Source organism: Quercus suber, unplaced genomic scaffold, assembly GCF_002906115.3.
Source record: "Quercus suber isolate HL8 unplaced genomic scaffold, Cork oak 2.0 scaffold_772, whole genome shotgun sequence".
Taxonomy (NCBI): domain Eukaryota; kingdom Viridiplantae; phylum Streptophyta; class Magnoliopsida; order Fagales; family Fagaceae; genus Quercus; species Quercus suber.
The window spans coordinates 58935-78722 of NW_027070208.1; the positions used below are offsets into that span (position 1 = coordinate 58935).

The window sequence follows — 19788 nt, forward strand, 5'->3', positions numbered from 1 at the left end:
TTTATTTTTTTATTTTTAAAGAAACAAGTCGAAACAAATATGTGTCGAAAGGGAGGATTCCGTTTAATAAAAGGCTAAAGTCTCTTGTTGATTTTTGTTATTTTAAATGTGATGAAAGAGTTCTATTTATTTTAAAAATTTTAATCTCATATTAAAATTTAAGTTCAAAGGGTAGCGGAAGAGAAATTAAAGTAAGGAGGGCTATTGAACCAATAAGAATGAAAGGTAGCCAACTAGAAGAAGTGTAATGTTAGTAATACTATATTTTTCATGATTGGATCAATCAGTTTTATTTCGATTCATCATTGATGTTATTCTAATTATACACCAATCATAATAATTGTGTCAATAAATTTTTTTTTTTAACTAAGAATTATTGTATTTTAGACTAATTGGGAGAAAAATGATGTAATGGAATTGAAATGCCAATAATGTGATGTGAGAATACATAGAGAACAATAGAAAAAGAATAATAGCAAAACTACATGAAGTGTAACTAGGGGTGTGTATGGATTAGGTTGAAGAGTCTTTTTATCTCAACTGTAATTTATTATGTTGAAAAACTCCAACCCATCATGTGTGTAGAAACCAACCCAATTGGGTTGGGTTGGGTTAGGTTGTGCATATTTCTTTAATGCCTTATAAAAATTTTGGACTTTCATCAATTATTTAAACATTTTTTCATAATAATTAATTATTACAATTCATATAATATGCTTAAATTATATTCCAAATTCTAACTTTCATCAAACTAATTATCAAAATACTAAAAGTAATCAAACTAAAAAAAAAAAAAATTTGAAATAAAAGTAATAAAATAAACTTATATACAAAAGAGGTTGAAAAACTATCAATATGAAGCAGACTCAAACCTAACAAACTCATCAACCCACAAATACTAACTTGAGGAGTGGAGTTGGGTTGGGTTATATAAGCTGAAAAAACTGCGAACCAGAATCAGATCCAAACCAAACCAACCCCATATCAACCAACAACAACAAATACTAGGATGAGGAGTTGGGTTGGGTTTGGGTGAGTTTAGTGTTAATATCCTCGATTAGAGTAGAGTAGAGCGGTAAACCTTGGAAAGGAAAAGGGTGGGGGGGTGACGTGGCAGAGGGGATAGGAAACACTCAAAACACTAGACGACGGGAAAGACATAGAAATTCTGATAATCTTTTGTTGTTACGTTTACAACTTATTATTGTTGAATTGAAATCCCTCCACTCCACCTCTAGGGGTGGCAAATGGGCGGGTTTGGGTGGGTTTGGGGTGGGCATAATTGGGTTGGGTAAGTGTTAATTGGGTTTAATTGGGTTAATACCCATTTAACCCAACTAATAATTGGGTGGGTTTGGGTTTATTTTAAGTGGGTGGGTTTGGGTGGGCAAATGAGTTTGGGTTGATTTTGCCACCCCTATCCACCTCCCATCTCAGCCTGTCCCATCGGATTTCCCCTTTCATTATTATTTATCTATCTATCTCAATTATTAGTGTATTTCATTTGGGAGCTTCTAAATAAACAAATAAAAAGGTGCGATGCGATGCATTTGGAGTGTTAAACCCTAACACTATATTATATATGAAGATGAAGATGAAGATGAAGATGGTGGTGGATGTTTGAGGGTTCTGAAATAGAGAGAAAGAGAGAGAGAGAGAGAGGGAATAATGGGAAATGGAAGCAGAGCTAGGGGAGTGGTAATGAAGACGCTGTTACTGATAGGAGGCGCTCTTTTGCTCAAACGACTCACCAAGTCCACCACTCGTTGGGACCATACTCGCCTTGTTGCTCAATCCCTCACAGGCCAAAAGGTACCCACCTTCTCTTCTCTTCTCTTCAAATTCACCTTACCCTTTCTTCTCTATTTCTTTCTTATTCCTATTTCTGCTTAATTTAGTTTTCAAGGGACCAAGCATCCAGAGATCCTGATAATTACTTCAATATCAGGTCGGTCACTCCTTTTCACTTTACCCTTTACAACCAACCACCTTAACAAAATTTGTATCTTTCACTATTTTTTCCTTAACTCTTTCTGTCTCTCTCTCTCTCTTTGTGTGTGCAGATTGATGACGTGCCCGGCAGCAGAGATGGTAGATGGTTCTAAGGTTTTATATTTTGAACAAGTGAGTGAGAGACTAATTAACATATCTTCTTCTTATTCTATATCACTCCCCCCCTTATTTGCTTTCATTTACTCTTCTCTTCTTACTGCTAGCTGTCACTTGCTTTTCTGCCACCAATATTAGCGTTTTCGCTAATTTTATTTCTGTTGCTAATGCTAGGCATTCTGGAGGACCCCTCAGAAGCCCTTTCGCCAGGTATATTGTTTTTTTAGTTGAGCTCTATTGCTCATTCATCAGTCTTAACCATGATACATAGGCAGCCATCATCTCCTTGCTTCTTCTGCTTTCATTTTTTTTTTTTCTTTCTTCATGAAAATTCAACTTCAATGATGTTCCTCTAGAAACATTTCTCTCAATTTAGGCTCAACTTGCAAGCAAAATTCTTCATCTAGAGTGCAAGCTTTTTCATTTTCTTCGATGAGAACTATTTTTGATAAATTCCGTCTGGTATCTGATTACAGAGATTCTACATGGTCAAGCCTTGTCCCAAAGAATTGAGATGTGATGTTGAGGTGGGCATTTACTTTATGTTGGAGTTTAGTCTTCAACAGCATGTTCCTTTGCATGATTCACCTGTGGGAACGCGTACTCTCTGATCTTTTTAACTTGTTCAATGGGCAGGTAAGTTCATATGCCATTAGAGATGTGGAGGAGTACAGGAACTTCTGTGACCGCCCAAAGGATCAGCGTCCACTGCCTGAAGAGGTTATTGGGGTATGTCTTTTGTCTTGTCAAAATCATGGGCTTAGTTAACAGGTTCATGTAATATGAAAAAGATTTTTGCATTGGACTACGGAGACTTTGTCTGTTATCTTTGCTGGAATGGACAATTTAAAAGATCTGGTATAGAAAATTGTAAATTGAAGATAGAAGGAAAAGCCTAAGTAAATGTGGTGTACAAACGGTGAATAACTATAGAGGAGCCTTGCTTTAGTTGGTACAAGTTTTATAAATTCATAAAGTGGCATAACACAACATCATTGCTTGAACTGAATGGATTGGTTTTGAGCAGGGACTTAATAGAAGTCAAGAGGAAATTTTGTAAATTGATAGATATGACCTTAACTTTGAAGCCTTTTAGCAGAGATCTGTGATATTTGAACCCGATTAACTTACAACAGTGCAATGAGATGATTTTTCTAAGATACAGGTTAACAGGCAGTGGCATTGTCATGGGTCAAATTGCTGGGTTAGCAAATATTAGTATCATCTATGATATATAATTGAGGAACTAAATATAAATTCTGATGTTTTCTGACTGATACCATCATGTGACATATGTGGCTGCCAAGTTTTTTGCCAATTCTCATAAGGTGATGTCTCGACATATATATAGGTATGGTGTTGGATGCTTAGCCATCTCTTTCCTTCTTGGAATATTTCTAGAGTGAAAAGAATTGAGAGGAATTTATTTTGCTATAGTTACTTTTTAGTTCACTTGTCAAAGCAGTTGTATACTTTGCTGAGGCAGGCTTTGCTGGCTTTGTTCTCTTTAAATCTGTTATTTATATGAGGTCCATCTGGTAGTGGATTCTGCTTCTTAAGTTTTATGATTGTGTGGGCTAGTTTTCCTAAGTCTTGAGAACAGCATATGGCTGAACTACCTATTAGTCAAGCCCATGGAATAATTATATACTTTTTCTTAGGTAAATGATTCAGTTTGGGAAGACCGATAACCTAGGGTTCTTGAGTTAAAGTCCTGCACTAACCTTGCCAACTAGGTTTCGTGCCTGAGATTGATTCATCTTGATGCTTTTAAATTGTTACTTTTGGCTGAGTTTTCTTTAAATGTGTTATGCGTGTGCAGGATATTGCGGAGCATTTAACAACAATATATCTCAAACGTTGTGAGCGTGGAAAACGCTGCTTATATGAAGGTTCAACTCCACCTGGCGGGTTTCCTAATTCATGGGTAATTCTCTGTTGAACCTAGGAGTTGGGATATGGAAATGAGTTGATTTCTTCTTAACTTGTGATCTTTGTAATTACAAGTATTCAGTGATAGCTTCTTTCCTTCGTGACAGAATGGAGCAACGTACTGTACTTCCGAACTTGCAATCGTGAAGAATAATGAGATACATACATGGGATAGGGGCTATGATGATGACGGAAATCAAGTCAGTTTTTGTAGTCTAATGTGCTTTCAACTATGTTACCTTTAAGAATATTTAACAGCACTAATTTCAGTTGAGATTAAAGTGAAAATCTTTAATGGGAGTGCTTTTTGTATTACTTGGTACAGGTTTGGGGAGCGAAGGAAGGTCCATACGAGTTCAAGCCTGTTCCTGCCTCTAGTTTCAATGACATGCTTTCTCCTTTAAATTTCCCTTTTCAGCAATCGATGGAGAAACGAATAGAGGGTTCATTTGTTTTGCAAGATTGATTACCTGTTACATATAGCCATAATATGTAAATTTCTCAATATTTTTCGATTCTTGTCAAATAATGTTTCTTTTTTATTTACGACCTTTAGCTTTTTACAATTTTGTTTTGTGGAATTTTCACATATATAATGTTATAGGCAATAACTTTGGTCTGCAATTAAATGACTTTGAGGAAAATGTCTGTAAGAGAGGGTTCTGTTTGTGGGGAGACTTTGAGAAATTCACTCGTTGGTTGACATTATCAATTCTAATATTATTCACTTTGAATGTAGGTGAAGAGGATATGTGATTGTGAACTCATAATTGTAATCAATTCATAGTTGTATGTCTCCCGCAGAACATTTGCCTAGCCAATGGGCTTGACTTTTAAAATAAAAAATAAAAAAAACAATGTAATTCAAAGGACAGCATAAAATTGACATTTTATTATGAATGATGTTGATGTAATTCAACGAAGCACTGTTTGACCAGTGCACAGAAATACTTGAGATTTCCGGTATTTATATATCATTATGTATTCTGTTCTGTTATTTTTTTATAAGACCGCTCATCCCTGCATGAATATGTTTTGTTTGAGTAGCAGATAATGCTGCCTCATGTAAGGTGAATACCATGGTTTTATAATATGATATGCGGTCTTTTAAAAGCTGGGAATTCTTTATTGCTTGATTAATTAGCTGAGTTGGGATTATTCTCTTCAGTGAGGATCATCTACTTGTTTGCATACTCAGAACAGTGAGGATGTTGCCTTTTCAGCTATTGATTGTGAACGGAAAATGTAAAGTGGAATCAGAAGGAACTTTGAGAAATAAGATGAAATTACAAGAATAATTCTGTCAACAACAGACATTTGGCTTCTACCCAACTATTCAACTAAAGGTGTTGTTGAGGTAGAAGTATAATCCCCCAAGTGCCACAATTCCCACCACGATTGCTATCGGGAGTGCCCGCCTGTGCCAGATCAAATATGTAGTAAGAAAAAAGTGTTTGAATTATGGGGGAAAAAGTAGAAGGAATAAAACATTTTTGGTAGTCGTTAGCTTGTTAGTACTGAATTAAGAAAGGGAATATGCTTACCCAATTGCTTCCTCTCTTTGAATTTGTGCTTTCCGTTCCTTTCGAACATCTGTTGCATTAGCGTTTTTTACCACAGCAGGTTGGTAAGACCTGAATCTTCGCTTAGGAGCACCACAGACTGCAAAGCACAATGGAGAGCAATGATCATGAAGTGTATTATCATAACACTTCCCATATTCATTCTTATGCCTGCCTTATTATTGTTCTTTTCTATCTTAAATTCTTATTATAATTATTGTTCTTTCCTATCTTAAATTCTTATTATATTTAGAAGCAGTTCAGCTCATCGTTTTTTTTTTAATAGGTAAGAAAATTTGTATTAAAAAGAAGCTACTCCATCAAAGAGATGAAGTAAATGAAGGAAATATGTACAAGCAACAAAGGAAAACAAAACAACTTATGTACAAGAAAAAAGTGAACCTAAAAACAATGGAACGAATTTTGAAGTAAAACCCCACGCATGAGACCAATTAAACAAAGTGGTCACAAACAACTCTAAGAACTTATCCCAAAAAGCACTGAATCTTCAAATATACGATTATTTCTCTCCCTCCAAATAATTCACATCACACAATGTGGTGCCAAATTCTAAACATTTGAAGAATGCTTCCCTAACCAATTCCTTCAACTGGCCAGCAAATCAATAACCCTTTTAGGTAGAACCCAAGAAACACCAACAAAAATCTAAGGGCAAAGCTCCATAACCCAAAAACCTCACTACAATGTAGAAGCAAATGATCTCCACTCTCGCCATTACATTTACACAAGCAACACCAATCCATAATAGTGCAGCCCCTTTTCCTCAAATGGTCCGTTATGAGAACCCTGCCCCATACAACTGTCCAAACAAAAAACGACACACGATGTGGAGCCTTCACACCCCAAATACTCTTCCAAGGAAAAGTAATAAAGCTTGATCCCCTCAATGCACCATCAAACGATTTTATATCAAAAACCCCCTTTGACCCCAAACACCACCTCATCTTATCTCCACCCTCAATAGGAGGACTCAGCAACTCCAATGTACGAGTAAAGACCCCCACCAACTCCATCTCCCATTCATTAAAACCACGTCAGAACCTTACATTCCAATTCCATCCTTTCTCCAAAGTGTGACTCACCATCATATCTGCCACAATGCCTCCCTATAAGTAGCAAGTTCAAATAGCTCCGGGAAAGTTCCTTTCAACAATTGATCTCTACACCAATCATCATCTCTTGGCCTCTACGTCAAGATGACTTGTATCTCTTTGCCACACAAAGCAAGAGATTGTGTTATCACTAATCACCATCCTGGGGATATGACCCTGAACTGTAGCTCTTCCCATTCAAATAATTTGCAGAGGTAGCCATAAACATGAAAAGGTTGTATGGTTTGTTTTGGTAACTAACAAGAATTTGGCCGATTCTAAAATAGGAATAAAAATTATCCAGACACTATAAAATAAAAATAAAAAAATGTAGTGGAAGGGAATAGACACAAATGCCTATTTAAGAATTTATCTAGATATGGAAGACATTGTCACAATTGCCTCTTTAGGATGGAAACATTATCTTAAAGAGTCAGCCATTTCACAATACGTCGAACAGTAATCGTAAAGAAGAAACTAAAGACTGAGATACAGAAGGAATAAAAGCGTTACCAGGACAGAAATACTTGTCAGGTAATTTCTCAAAGGGAGTTCTCTCATTATATATATACCTGCATCAACAAAATTGCAATTTGATTATATGATTAAGCCAAAAATGAAGAAAACCCAAGTCGAATTTGAAACTTGAAAGAAAGAGCGGTGTAAAGGGTACCCGCAATCACGACAAATATAGGCTTGCTTGGAGGCAACACGCATGGAGAATCTGGGTGCAGCAGAAGCAGGAGTGCGTGGTAGAGAGGAAAGCAAGAGGTTGAGTGATGGAGAGACAAAAGATGACTTAAGAGCAAATCGATCAGATGGTCTTCGCAGACCAGCATTGCCTGTTGTAGCCAAGCAAGACTTGGTTGTTGGTACAGGTCTAAAGGCTGCCTGCAGTTGCAGGACCATTTTTTCTATGCTTTGTTTGTTCTAATTAAGCTTCTTTCAGTTCCGATGTAATACAGAAGAGTGGTAATAGCAATGAGAAGATAAGAGAATGGTAGATGCTTGAAGATGCAAGAGTGAAGTGTTAATAGAGTATTCTATAATCCCATTGGCTGTTTGGAACAGATGTGGAAGCGTGGCTTTCATAATTCCCACACAAGTGAAAAGACCCCCTTTACCCACTTTTCGTGCAAAATTCTTATCTTCTTTCGACAAATTATTTCTTGACTAGGTTTTACAAGGGCCATGACCCATAATGTACTTTAGGCCCCAGCCTCGAGAGTGTTCTATTCGTTAACTGAATTTTTTTTTTTTAACCACCATTGTAGCCAAATACAGAGGGCTAAGGGCTTATTTCTTCTCAAAAAACAGAAAAAGAAAGAGGACTTATTTTACTTATTTCTTTGAAGCACATGATCTGCCTCCTTGGGAGGAGCTACAAGGTTCACTTTGAAAATCTGATAGATCTACTCAACTTTACAGATTGCATCAAAAGACAATCGTGTCAGTAAAATAGTTATAAATGCTTGGTAAAACTTCTCAGTCGGGTACACCAAAGAGTTGAACCTTGCAAACTTGCAAGAAGAGAGATTTTTTTGATCAAATTCTATTTTTTTTTTTTAACCACCATTGTAGCCAAATACAGAGGGCTAAGGGCTTATTTCTTCTCAAAAAACAGAAAAAGAAAGAGGACTTATTTTACTTATTTCTTTGAAGCACATGATCTGCCTCCTTGGGAGGAGCTACAAGGTTCACTTTGAAAATCTGATAGATCTACTCAACTTTACAGATTGCATCAAAAGACAATCGTGTCAGTAAAATAGTTATAAATGCTTGGTAAAACTTCTCAGTCGGGTACACCAAAGAGTTGAACCTTGCAAACTTGCAAGAAGAGAGATTTTTTTGATCAAATTCTATGCTAAACACAATGACGCAGGACAACCAGAACGAAAACTAAACAATAGAAAAATAAAGGGATATGACCTAGGAATCAGCACCTAAGCCTTGCTTGGAGTCAGTACCAAGCGGGAAAACCACTAGGAGTCAGCACCTAGGGTAAACCTGGAGTCAGCACCAGACCAAAGAAAGACCAAACGGCCATTGTTTTCATTCATCAAAAATATCAGCTATCTCCCCAAGGAGTACAATAAGTTGCTTATAAAGGATTGCTAAACCCTAGTTCTAATTGGCTAGGAAACCCTAATTTCCTTATTACAAAAATAATCTTACTTCTAAATTAAAATACTAAAAACCCAATAAACTAATAGGACCTAAAACATAAAAATACATTGGGCTTGCAAACATAAATAATACTAAATAATAATCTTCTTGTGTCTCCTTCATCATTCTCCTCTGGTTGGAGAAAACTCGACCTCGAGTTCTAAAGTGTTGAAGGATTAGGATGCTGACAAGTAACACTTGCTTCAAATCTAGAATCACCTTAGGGAGCATAGGGAAAAGAAAAACCTTGAATTCCACCACATCAAACTTATTTAGAATAACAAAATCAATGTGTGGAATCAGTATAATCTCGTCTTGAACCTTATGAACCATAGGAAGCACTGTAGTTTTAACCTCTTCGACTTCACCAAGATGTAGATCTTCAAGGACTGTGGAGGGTTGATCAGAAACACATTCAACAACTTCAACTTTCACATCATGTGCACCCTCTAATGTAATACTCTCTTTAGGCGCCATCTCTTCACCTTGCTGCTCTTCAATAGATTCATTTCCCTGCACGCATGTTAAAGTAACACTTGTTAAGGCATGTACGTTTGTGTCAACATTAGACTTTGGTGTTGCTGGAGGATTCTCAACGACCAAGATATCATCATCAATGTTGTCTCCTATTGGGGCAGCAAGAAGTTCATTGTGATCTAATGTCCTTGGTTCCCAATTGAATCGGATTGAGTCTTCTTGTGTTGAGCAATCTTGTCTTGAATGTCTTTCATGAGCTTTACAGTTAATTCTGTTACTTCCCTGGTAGATATTTCCTTAGTAGATTGTTCAAAAGTGCGTTGAGGACATGAAATGGGATGAGAATGAGGATTCATTGTATTTGCTTCAACTTGAAAAGCACCACACTGAGATTGGGGTAGATACTTAGCTCGATAGTATGGTGACAAATACTCATCACAAAGCTTTTCTTTCATATCTTCCCACACACTGATGGCAGGTTCATAATCCACATAGGGAAATATTCAAGCTTCTCCCAAAACCTTTGTGCGTGACTTCTTAACTTCAACTTGGCATACCTAACTTTTTATTATCTGCCCAATTTGCTTGCTCAAAGAATTGCTCCATCCCATTTATCCAATTGACAAAATCTCGTGGATAAGTATCATCACCATCAAAATAAGGTGCGTCAGATATTACCATAGCTCACCTTGTCAGTGGTTAACTTACTGCACTTGATAGTCACGGGCTTGGCTCCTCAATTGAGTGGGTTCAAAACTGAAAAGAAAAATCTCTGCAATGAGAGTCTTCTGACGGGTAGCACAATTATAGGACAGTAACTTTTTTTTTTTTTTTCTGATTCTTTCCTGCGGTAATTCTTCAACGGATCGGTGTTTGCTCTGATACCAAATATGACGCAGGACAACCAGAACAAAAACTAAACAATAGAAAAATAAAGAGATATGACCTAGGAGTCAGCACCTAGGCCTTGCTTGGAATCAGCACCAAGCGGGGAAACCACTAGGAGTCAGCACCTAGGGTAGACCTGGAGTCAGCACCAGACCAAAGAAAGACCAAACGGCCATTATTTTCATTCATCAAAATATCAACTATCTCCTCAAGGAGTACAATAAGTTGCTTATAAAGGATTGCTAAACCCTAGTTCTAATTGGCTAGGAAACTCTAATTTCCTTATTACAAAAATAACCTTACTTCTAAATTAAATACTAAAAGCCCAATAAACTAATAGGACCTAAAACATAAAAATACATTGGGCTTGCAAACATAAATAATACTAAATAATAATCTTCTTTGTCTCCCTCATCACACAACCAGCAGCATCATTTTCCCCAGGAAACTTATCGGGGCCTGACACTAGAATGACTACTAAACCGGACAAAAATATGCAAAGTTTCTAGCATCTCATTTGTGTACTGCACTTCAACAGTATCAAATTTTACCAGTGCCTATAGGAACCAACATCAGCCCAATCAATCCTCAACTTCTCAATAGTATTGTAAACGTCTTCGGGTCTGATATATTTGCATCAACTGTTCATAAAACTGTAAGTCTTTTTTTTTTTTTATATAGAAAAAATACTAAATATCTATTCACCTGAGGAAAAAAAAGGGGAGGTGGGGGGTTAAAACATCTATACTCTATAGAAGGCAGTCCAAAAGATTAGCCAGTTCACCCATTGCTTCTTCACTGAAGAAATAGAAACCCAACATATGACTGAATAAAATAAATAGCATGTTACTCTCCACGCAAGTAAGAAAATTTTCATAATATAACTTGATCTATGACTTCAAATCGCGTGATCAAGAGATTCACAATCAACGTAAGGTTCAATTCACTTTCTTCACCAACCAGCCAAGATGCATTTGATAATTTTCATTGAATACCTGATCTGATTTTATAATACGCTGGAAACTCATGAGGAGACTAATATATGCTGGTAGAAAACTATTCAGTAAGTCAACTTTCAAATGTTTCCCATGGCAAAGTGAGATTGGTATAACTTAAAATCAACGTACAGCCAAATCAAACTTTCATCCCAAAACAGTGAAAAATCTCAAGTCTTAGGACAATACAGCACCATAATTTACCAAGATGCCAAATTTTATGACAGCCAAAATCACTATACTCTACAGTGATGGAGTTCAGCAAACAAATTGAACGAATACTAGTCCCGATTTAATATTTGTTTTCTGTCCTTAATGGTGGGTGATACCAGAAAACAAGGAACAATCACCACTGTAACTTTCAAGAATAATTTAGAACCACCTACGCAAAGTACAGCAAATGGCACCACCTAAAACCGTAAAAATAGGAGAGTATAATACACTTTAGAAAGATGGAAAATTACACTTCCATTAAACAGTAAACTCTGATAAGATCTGGAAGCTGGCCAAGGGGCAGAACACAAAGAATTCTGATTAGCATTGAGAGCACAATGTTATAGCTGCTACCAAGGTTTCAGGTCACCTACTGGACCTGCAGTCCAGTTTAGGATCTTCTCACCTGGCTTCAAGTAAATACTCTTTTCATGTGGCAACTTACGTGCAAGTCCATTTAGAACTTGATGGAAAGCATCTCCTGGTTGAGCAGGTTGTGGAAACAACATTGCTTGCTTCATTGAAGGGTTGGCAAGCAATCTCTGCTTCCTCAATATTACGTCTAAGGGTATTGATGTGAGGATGGTGTCCAAGTTGGGGACATCCTTCTCGTCTAAGAAAACCCCAATTTCTTCCCAAGGGATTGCATCAGCAAAGGGTAGAACAATATCATCTGCTATGATAACAGGGATGCAGCCAAATATCACTGCTTCTACCAATCTTGGGCTCCATGGGGCCCAGCCAAGGGGGCACAAACAGAAAACAGCTCGTTGCATGTCCTCATAATATGTGGTAGGGTGCTCTGTGGAAATGTCAAAAAGTGGATTGTCCTTGAAGTTCTCCCACACTGCCGCACGTGCACCTCTGTGAAAATGTACCAAAAAAAAATAACATTCAGGAATGTGTTAGCTTTGAACTATTTTTATATTAGAGATTATTGGAGAAAATAACTTGGAACTACTACCATTCCTTTCCACTTACAACACTTAAAAGATCACTCCATGTATTCTCTTATGAGTTATGACTACTGTTCCCCTTTTACATAGTTTTTACAACCTTAACGAACCATCAATCTTTATTATGATATGAACATGTTCATGTTTCTCATTTCATCATATGGCAAAATATCTGCTGACAACATGCTTTCCTAACACTTATTTTTATCAAAATAAATTCTTTTGCTTGCAATTTAATTGGAAGGAGGATTGAAGCCTTCAAATGCTACAAAAACAAAATGAAAAACCCTTGGATGTTCTCTTGTTAGCATGTAGGTTTAGTACAAAATACCTTGCATAATAACCACCTTCTGGGTCATTTCCCACATCATAAAACAATCCTCGAAAGTACACAAAGATAGACCTAGGAGTCTTTTCAGGAATCAGGTGGGTTTGCATTTTCTGTGGCGGAGCATAGGGAGGAATTGTAATTGAGCCCTCATTTAAGCAAACATGATTCCGTTGTCCAAAAGTCTGAACCAATGTTGCACGTTGGAGCAAGGGAAGAATTCCTCTTTCAATTGCCTTCTCTTCCTGCAGCAGTTTAAGTGAACAAGGAGACATCAAATACAAATTAAAAATAACAGAAAACTAAATGCCAACATACAACAATTTTGACAGTACATGCAAACTTTAATATACATCTTAAATGGTTAAACCCCATTTACTCTTCACGAATCCACAAGATCAAGCAAAACATATTGTCTGTTATGAGACAAGGGAGGAAGACTTCTCACTTGATAATGGAAGCATGCTCCAAAGTCATGAGGCACAACGAAAAAGTGATCAGCCCCTTCTGTCCGATTCCAGTAAGGCCAGTTGGAAGAAATGAGCTGTATTGCACTTCTCATCATCCGTGGTGACTTAAAAGGCAAAGGGAGGCCATTTGGTGTCAGGTCACAAGTGGTGTATACAGGGGTGTAAAACCAATCAGCTTCTTCAGGATTAAGGGTTCGAACAGGGCTAGATAATAGAAATCGATGCATATAGATCTCAGCAGCAAACATGTGATTGAGGCATCTCGGATCCTTTTGCAGAATCTTCTTGTTGTATTTGCTTGGAAGCTCATACACAAACACTTTCAATCTTCCCACTGGATTGTCTTCCAAAACATCACCAGCACTACCTACAGTTGGTGCAACCAAACCATACTTTGAATTTTACAACAAGTGAATATCCAATAGTTTTCAAATATATAGTTCATAATTTACGTTTTAAAAATGGGACAACCCTAACAGAGCAGAAGAGGATAGAGAAACATATAACTCAAAAAAATTTGTCACAGTGGCAGTATACTTCGCAAATTTTTGGGAGCTACACTCAAGGGCAGCAATTACTTAATATATAACTCAGACCCCTAAATTCAGGATTATGAAAGTAAAACCTTGACAACACAAACTAATTCAAAAACAACATAGATCACACATATTCAAAAGGCTAAGATATTGAGAGAACCAATGGCTGCAATAAATAAATAAATAAATCCCCCATCCCCCCCACAAAAAAAAAAAAAAAAACTGAAATTGTCAGGGTGAACCCTGAATAGCGTAGAGGTTCAAAAACATTAGCCTTAGGTGGACAACAAAACTATCTCCTAAGGTACAGATATGATCCCTCTCTACTATTTTCTGACAGCAAGAATATATTTTTCCAATCTACTTTGTCTAGTATCATATCCCCCCCACCCCCAAAATAAGCCTAGAAAAGTTAGCACCATACCTTCAGCTGATTAATCATACTTCCTTGCAATCTCAACCCATGATAACTCTGCCTTTTTTTCTTCTTTCTTGTTAAGAGCTCACTTAAACTATACAACTCAGCTTGAATCACATAAACCCTTCCAAGTGCAGCTGTAACTTATTACTAAAATTATCTCTTTTGGCATTAAGCTCCACAATTCCCTCATTCCTATTTGTGCTACATGTTTACAAGCACCATATTGCAACTCCTTGTTCTCTATGTTATATGAACCCGTTTGAATAGGTCAATGTGTCTTGTGTTACAATATTTATCACAAAACAATATGTTTCCAATCCATCTTGCCAAAGTTTTAACTTTAAAGTCTTTAGCAAATGTTCTGAATCATTCCCGTACTACATTTGCATCAATCACACATTAGCCTTGACCACGACCATAAAAAGGTCCGATTTAGTATGAGGTAAGAAACACAACTCAAGCAAAGTGTGGAAGCTTAGACAAGCACCAAGCATGATTGACCTGAGCCAAATTTGCAATAGAACATGTGCCCATCTAGACATCATCCTCTTCCTAGATTTCTTATATATTACTTGGACCTTTTTTCCTGGTGATGATCTAAAGAAGGAAATGCCAAATTAAACTTTAATTTAGAGTGAATCTCTAAAATCCATCAAACCTAGACTGTATATATCAAGACTAAGAAAAACCCACTAATCAAAATCCTATATTTAACCCCTAATCAACTAAATTAACAGATGAAACCAAAATAGAATAGAATAGGCGAATCAAAGAAGAAAGAGATAGAATTTAGGAAAAAGGAATCAAAAGAGATGAAAATGAAAGAAATCCCACCTGAAATTCGCTCAGTGGGTTGAGTCCGGCCATGCTCTACAGCACCAGTTTTCAAGACCAAAGCGGCATAGACAAGCAGAAGAAAACCCCACCTCCAACCATTCATTTTCTTCTTTTTAATTTGCCTTGAATAAAACAAACTCTGAACTTTCTGGTTCAGGCTACAAAAGAAAAGAGACAAAGTAGAAGGGTAAAGAGAGAGTTAGGAGAGGGAGTCGGACTTGACTTGAGTAGCTGGTGAAGTAAGTTGTTGAGAGAGAGTAGTGAATTATGTTTGGAAATCGGGTATTTTGAAGCCCTGTCAAGTGTAAAAGTTCTTTTCTGATGAAGAATATTTGTCAAGTTAAAGTGAAAAGACAAAGGACTATGTTACTGTTTCAGCAACAAAGCAAGGTGTGAGATTGTTAAAGAGATGAAAATGAAGCCTAACATTTGTGTTTCTGTACCCGCTGTTTGACTTTGATGCCAATTGACAAAGTCCACCTGGCCCAAATAACGTACCAATTACCAAACCCAGCTCATGCTGTTCAACGATTCAACCTGCTCTTTTATATATATATATATATATATTTCCTATTTTGCGTAGATTTGGATGTTTTGCTTGTGTTCATTCTTTATTTATTTTAGAGACCATTTAGTTGGAGGGGTGAAAAGTTAGGAAATGATAAAGGATAGAGATATGACAGAAAAATAAGAAGATAAAAGAAATTTAGTTACCGTTAAGAGAAAAAAGAAGAATTATTTTATATCACATTGGAATAAGTTCAAAAAAGTCCACCCAAGAAAAGGATTTTTTTTTTTTTTGACTCTACAAAGACTCAAATGCACTTGTAAGGTGTTTCGTTTTTATTTTGCATTGTTGTGGTAATTACTAATTACTGTTTTTTTTTCCCCCTTGAAAACTAATTAATAGGTCATATAGCTAATTTCATTACCTAAAACATGAGAGTAAGAAATGCATCTTGATGTTTCGAGATTAATCATTTAACCAAAGTGAGGTCTAAGGTTGGGTTGAAGAGGAGAGGAGGGATTACAAGAGTCTATCTTGGAGGGGGAGAAGGTTTTGTCTAAGAACTCAACCTATGTCTTTGACCTAATTTCTTGACCTGTCTTCTATCTTCTGAGTCTTCTCCTTTTATAGATTAAATAAACCATGGTATATCTTCAAAAGTAACTTGAGTAAGTAAAGTTAACTCGAGTTATTCTGTCGGTGAAAACTTGTAGAATATTGTGAAAATTACAATTGATGACTAGTAAAAGCTGAACAATAGTCTGCTATCAAATGACTTATAATCTGTCTTTTTGTTACAAAGTGACCTCTGATATCTGTCTCTATTTGGATCTATCTAGAAGTTATCCAACTATTCACGCGTGCTAGTGAACAGTGGTCTATCATAATTGTCTTTCTTTTAAGATCTGTTTGGGAGAATTGAACCTGTCTATTTGTTAGTCAATTGCCTGCAAGTGGCTATAGTAGTCGATCTGTAATTATGTCTGTTAGTTCGATTGCTCTGTCGGTCATTCTGTCATCTGTCTTTATGGTTTACCACGTGAATCCACTGTCATTGCTGACATTGTATTCTGAAGGGATGTTGTCTCTGAAGAGACACCTTCATGCTTTGTTTGAAATCTTCGTTAAAGATTTCTGTTGAATGGGTTAGCAGTATTCGGTTTGGGATATTAGCCTTAGGATAGCTATCTTGCTTGCCAAGCAATTGACCATTAACGAAGTGCAAGTACGCCTTGAATGAAGGCATTCATGCAAAATTGAATAGTGTAGCTTCATTGTAGCTTGAATGCTCCTAAAGAGATTCTTTCAAAAAGGTTATTAGTTGTCTATTTCTGAGAGGGACTCATATTCCTTTGAGATTGTCTAAGAAGGACTTTATTAAAAATCTTTCGACTATCTGAGAAAGACTTTGTTAAAAATCTGTCTAAAAATAAATTTTTTAAAGAGATAAAAAAAATTTCTTTTGAAGAGGATATATATATGTATTGAGAGTAATATTAGTACTGCTGGGTATAGTTGACCAAAATCCAGAATGGAACCTAACAATCTGTTCTTTGGTGTCATTTTTTGCTACTTGTTTTAGAATCCCATCATAACCTATTTCAGAAGCATCTGTCTCAACAATTTTAAAGGAATTGGGTGAAGGGATAACAATCTGTCGGATTATCATAGTATGCATATCTGTCCACGGATGAGGATTATTTTCTAGTTTTTTATATAAAGGGCTACATATCTTTCTTAATCCTTGAAAATAGTCTGAAATATAATTTAGACTGCCAAGAAATCTTGTAATTGATTTTTATCTTTTATTTCATCTGAAAATTTTTCTGTAAATTGTATGGCTCTGTCAATGGGGCTTAGGGTTCCTCTATAAATGTTATGGCCTAAAAATATGATTTTATCTTGAAACAATTTTATCTTATAGCTGAGACAACTAATCCATTACGTTTAATTATATTGACAAATATTTCTAAATGTTTCCAGTGATCCTCTATTGACTTGGAAAAAAATTAAGGCATCATCTATATAGACAATTGAAAATTCTGTAAAAGGTGTAAATATGTCATTCATTATGTTTTGGAATTCACTGGGTGCATTTTTTAAACCAAAAGGCATGACATTCCATTCATAGTGACCAAAAGGAACTGTAAAAGCAGTTTTGTATCTTTCTTTTTCATTTATATGTATCTACCAAAATCCACTCTTCCTATCAAATTTGGAAAATATAGTTGCTTCATGAAGGCTGTCGAGTAAATCTTTCTTATTGGGAATGGGATATCTTATCCATTGTAGAGCTATATTTAAAGGTTTATAATTTATGACTAATCTTGGAACTCCTCGTTCCAATTCTGCCTGTTTATTAACATAAAAAGCAGCACAGCTCCAAGGAGACTTGCTTCTTCTAATTAAACCTTTAATTAAAAGATCTCCAATTTATTTTTTACAGTGTTCTAATAATTCATTATTCATTTGTATTGGCCTAGCTTTGGTAGGTATCTGTCTTTCATTAAAATCTTTTTCATAAGGTAATTGTACTATATGTTGGTTCCTATGCCAAAAGCCAGTAGGGATATTAGAACAAATTTTTGTCTCAATTTGTTGTTTGAACAAATTTATTTTATGATTCAAGATGGGGTATGTTAATTGGTTAGCAATTCTTTCATATGAAACTTCTTTCTTTAAAGATAACAGATGCCTTTCTTTTCTACAGATTCTTTCTTTATCAATTTCTTTTATGACAGTGACATTATTGAGGGAATAAATTTCTTTCGGGATAAGGGGTGAAATGAATTTAAAAAGTATATCTTTTTCTAGCGCGTTAGTTTTAATTCCTTCACTTGTCGTTAAAAAGGGGTAAAGCAAAGCCATATTCCGTCATTACATATGTGAACATTAGGTATTTTATAATTAAATATTAGCTTTTCTCCATTAGCCTGAGTTAATCTTTCAGATGATTTTTCATAATACTTTAAATGTGTTAATCATTCTTGTATACAATTCATGTCAGCTCCTAAGTCTATCAAGGAAAATTATGTTAAAGAAAACTCTTTATTAATTACTAAAGTAATTTCTGTATACCATTTTTGAAAAATAACTCTGTCTATTAAACTCAGAAAATTCGGTCTATTGTGGTTAATGTCAATTTTATTATTATTTGAATCATTAATATATGTATCATATTTATCTGTAGGAGGATCAGGGGGGTCTGTTATTATTATGTCTGTTACTGGAGAATCTGTCAGAGGTTTAGGAAAATCTCTTAGGTTTACTATTTCTGCAATATTTTGTTCATCTATGTCTGTGGAGTTATCCTCTTTAATCTCTTTTATTTCTTGTTTTACTAATTTTACTTCTGTCATTAAGTCTTGTATGGTCACTGGTTTTATGTCTATTTTATCTTGTTTCATTTTTGCCCTTTCTTTTTTAACCTTTTCTTTCTTTCCACATTCCTTAGCATGATGTCCATATCTTTTACATTTAATACAAACAACGGGTATGTTAGAATCTTTCAAAGTTAAGTAAATAATATTTTTTGTCTTTCAAGTGATTAGGTTTATAGGTGTAGCCCTAACTACAACTGGTATACATAAGATACTTATTTATCACTTGATGATCTATATGCTATGGCACAACAATGGTCTAATTTCATGAGTAACAAGATTTATGAAGTACAGAAAGAATTAGACAAAGACTTCCGCTTATATGGCTACACTAGTAGGATAGTCGTATATGGACCAAGACCTTCAGCAATGAGGCTTATTGGAAAAAGAAAGATTACAAGGCTATGTCTATGTCTGTGAGGTCTAAGGTCGGGTTGAGGAGGAGAGGAGAGATTACAAGAGTCTATCTTGGAGGGGGAGAAGGTTCTGTCTAAGAACTCAACTTATGTCTTCGACCTAAATTCTTGACCTCTCTTCTATCTTTTGAGTCTTCTCCTTTTATAGATGAAATAAATCATGGTATATTTTCAAAAGTAACTTGAGTAAGTAAAGTTAACTCGAGTTAATTTATCGGTAGAAACTTGTAGAATGTTGTGGAAGTTACTATTGATAAACAATAAAAGTGAACAATAGTCTGTCTACGAATTTGTCAGAATACTGTCTCGTAGTCTATCGTAAGGAGTGACTTCTTGTCTGGATCTGTCTGGAAGCTATTCACGCGTGCTGGTGAACAGTGGTCTGTCATAATTATCTTTGGAAGGTTTGTCTGAGAGAGCTATCATTCTGTCTTGTTTGTTAGTCTGTATCCGCATAGTTATCATAATCTAGTGAATCAGAG

General features: G+C 35.8%; 3 protein-coding genes across 3 annotated transcripts; 1 reads left to right on the top strand and 2 right to left on the bottom strand.

Annotated features, from left to right (window-relative positions):
- The first annotated feature begins 1450 nt into the window (after positions 1-1450).
- Positions 1451-4779, top strand: LOC111997466 (chromophore lyase CRL, chloroplastic). The gene is made up of 9 exons (XM_024029555.2): positions 1451-1812; positions 1899-1948; positions 2064-2124; positions 2284-2319; positions 2586-2636; positions 2746-2838; positions 3932-4036; positions 4149-4241; positions 4367-4779. Exons 1-9 carry the CDS (start codon positions 1669-1671, stop codon positions 4505-4507), a joined length of 774 nt encoding a protein of 257 aa, XP_023885323.2. The 5' UTR covers positions 1451-1668; the 3' UTR covers positions 4508-4779.
- Positions 4780-5287: 508 nt separating this feature from the next.
- On the bottom strand, positions 5288-7818 carry LOC111997473 (uncharacterized). The gene is made up of 4 exons (XM_024029568.2): positions 7389-7818; positions 7229-7287; positions 5586-5703; positions 5288-5459 (listed from the first exon to the last, which is right to left on the bottom strand). Exons 1-4 carry the CDS (start codon positions 7622-7624, stop codon positions 5378-5380), a joined length of 495 nt encoding a protein of 164 aa, XP_023885336.2. The 5' UTR covers positions 7625-7818; the 3' UTR covers positions 5288-5377.
- A 3552-nt stretch (positions 7819-11370) lies between these two features.
- Positions 11371-15396, bottom strand: LOC111997468 (probable beta-1,4-xylosyltransferase IRX10L). Its single transcript, XM_024029557.2, has 4 exons — positions 15000-15396; positions 13187-13575; positions 12742-12983; positions 11371-12318 (listed from the first exon to the last, which is right to left on the bottom strand). Exons 1-4 carry the CDS (start codon positions 15103-15105, stop codon positions 11805-11807), a joined length of 1251 nt encoding a protein of 416 aa, XP_023885325.1. The 5' UTR covers positions 15106-15396; the 3' UTR covers positions 11371-11804.
- Positions 15397-19788: the final 4392 nt, after the last annotated feature.

Excerpts from the sequence above, each read along its gene's own strand:
- LOC111997466 (XM_024029555.2), top strand. The coding sequence starts at position 1,669 with ATGGGAAATGGAAGCAGAGCTAGGGGAGTGGTAATGAAGACGCTGTTA. Across the intron at positions 1,813-1,898 it reads AATCCCTCACAGGCCAAAAG|TTTTCAAGGGACCAAGCATC; the intron begins GTACCCACCTTC and ends TGCTTAATTTAG. Across the intron at positions 2,839-3,931 it reads TGCCTGAAGAGGTTATTGGG|GATATTGCGGAGCATTTAAC; the intron begins GTATGTCTTTTG and ends ATGCGTGTGCAG.
- LOC111997473 (XM_024029568.2), bottom strand. The coding sequence starts at position 7,624 with ATGGTCCTGCAACTGCAGGCAGCCTTTAGACCTGTACCAACAACCAAG. Across the intron at positions 7,288-7,388 it reads TATATTTGTCGTGATTGCGG|GTATATATATAATGAGAGAA; the intron begins GTACCCTTTACA and ends TTGTTGATGCAG. Across the intron at positions 5,460-5,585 it reads CAAAGAGAGGAAGCAATTGG|GCGGGCACTCCCGATAGCAA; the intron begins GTAAGCATATTC and ends GATCTGGCACAG.
- LOC111997468 (XM_024029557.2), bottom strand. The coding sequence starts at position 15,105 with ATGAATGGTTGGAGGTGGGGTTTTCTTCTGCTTGTCTATGCCGCTTTG. Across the intron at positions 12,984-13,186 it reads GAGCATGCTTCCATTATCAA|GAAGAGAAGGCAATTGAAAG; the intron begins GTGAGAAGTCTT and ends AAACTGCTGCAG. Across the intron at positions 12,319-12,741 it reads GAAGGTGGTTATTATGCAAG|AGGTGCACGTGCGGCAGTGT; the intron begins GTATTTTGTACT and ends ACATTTTCACAG.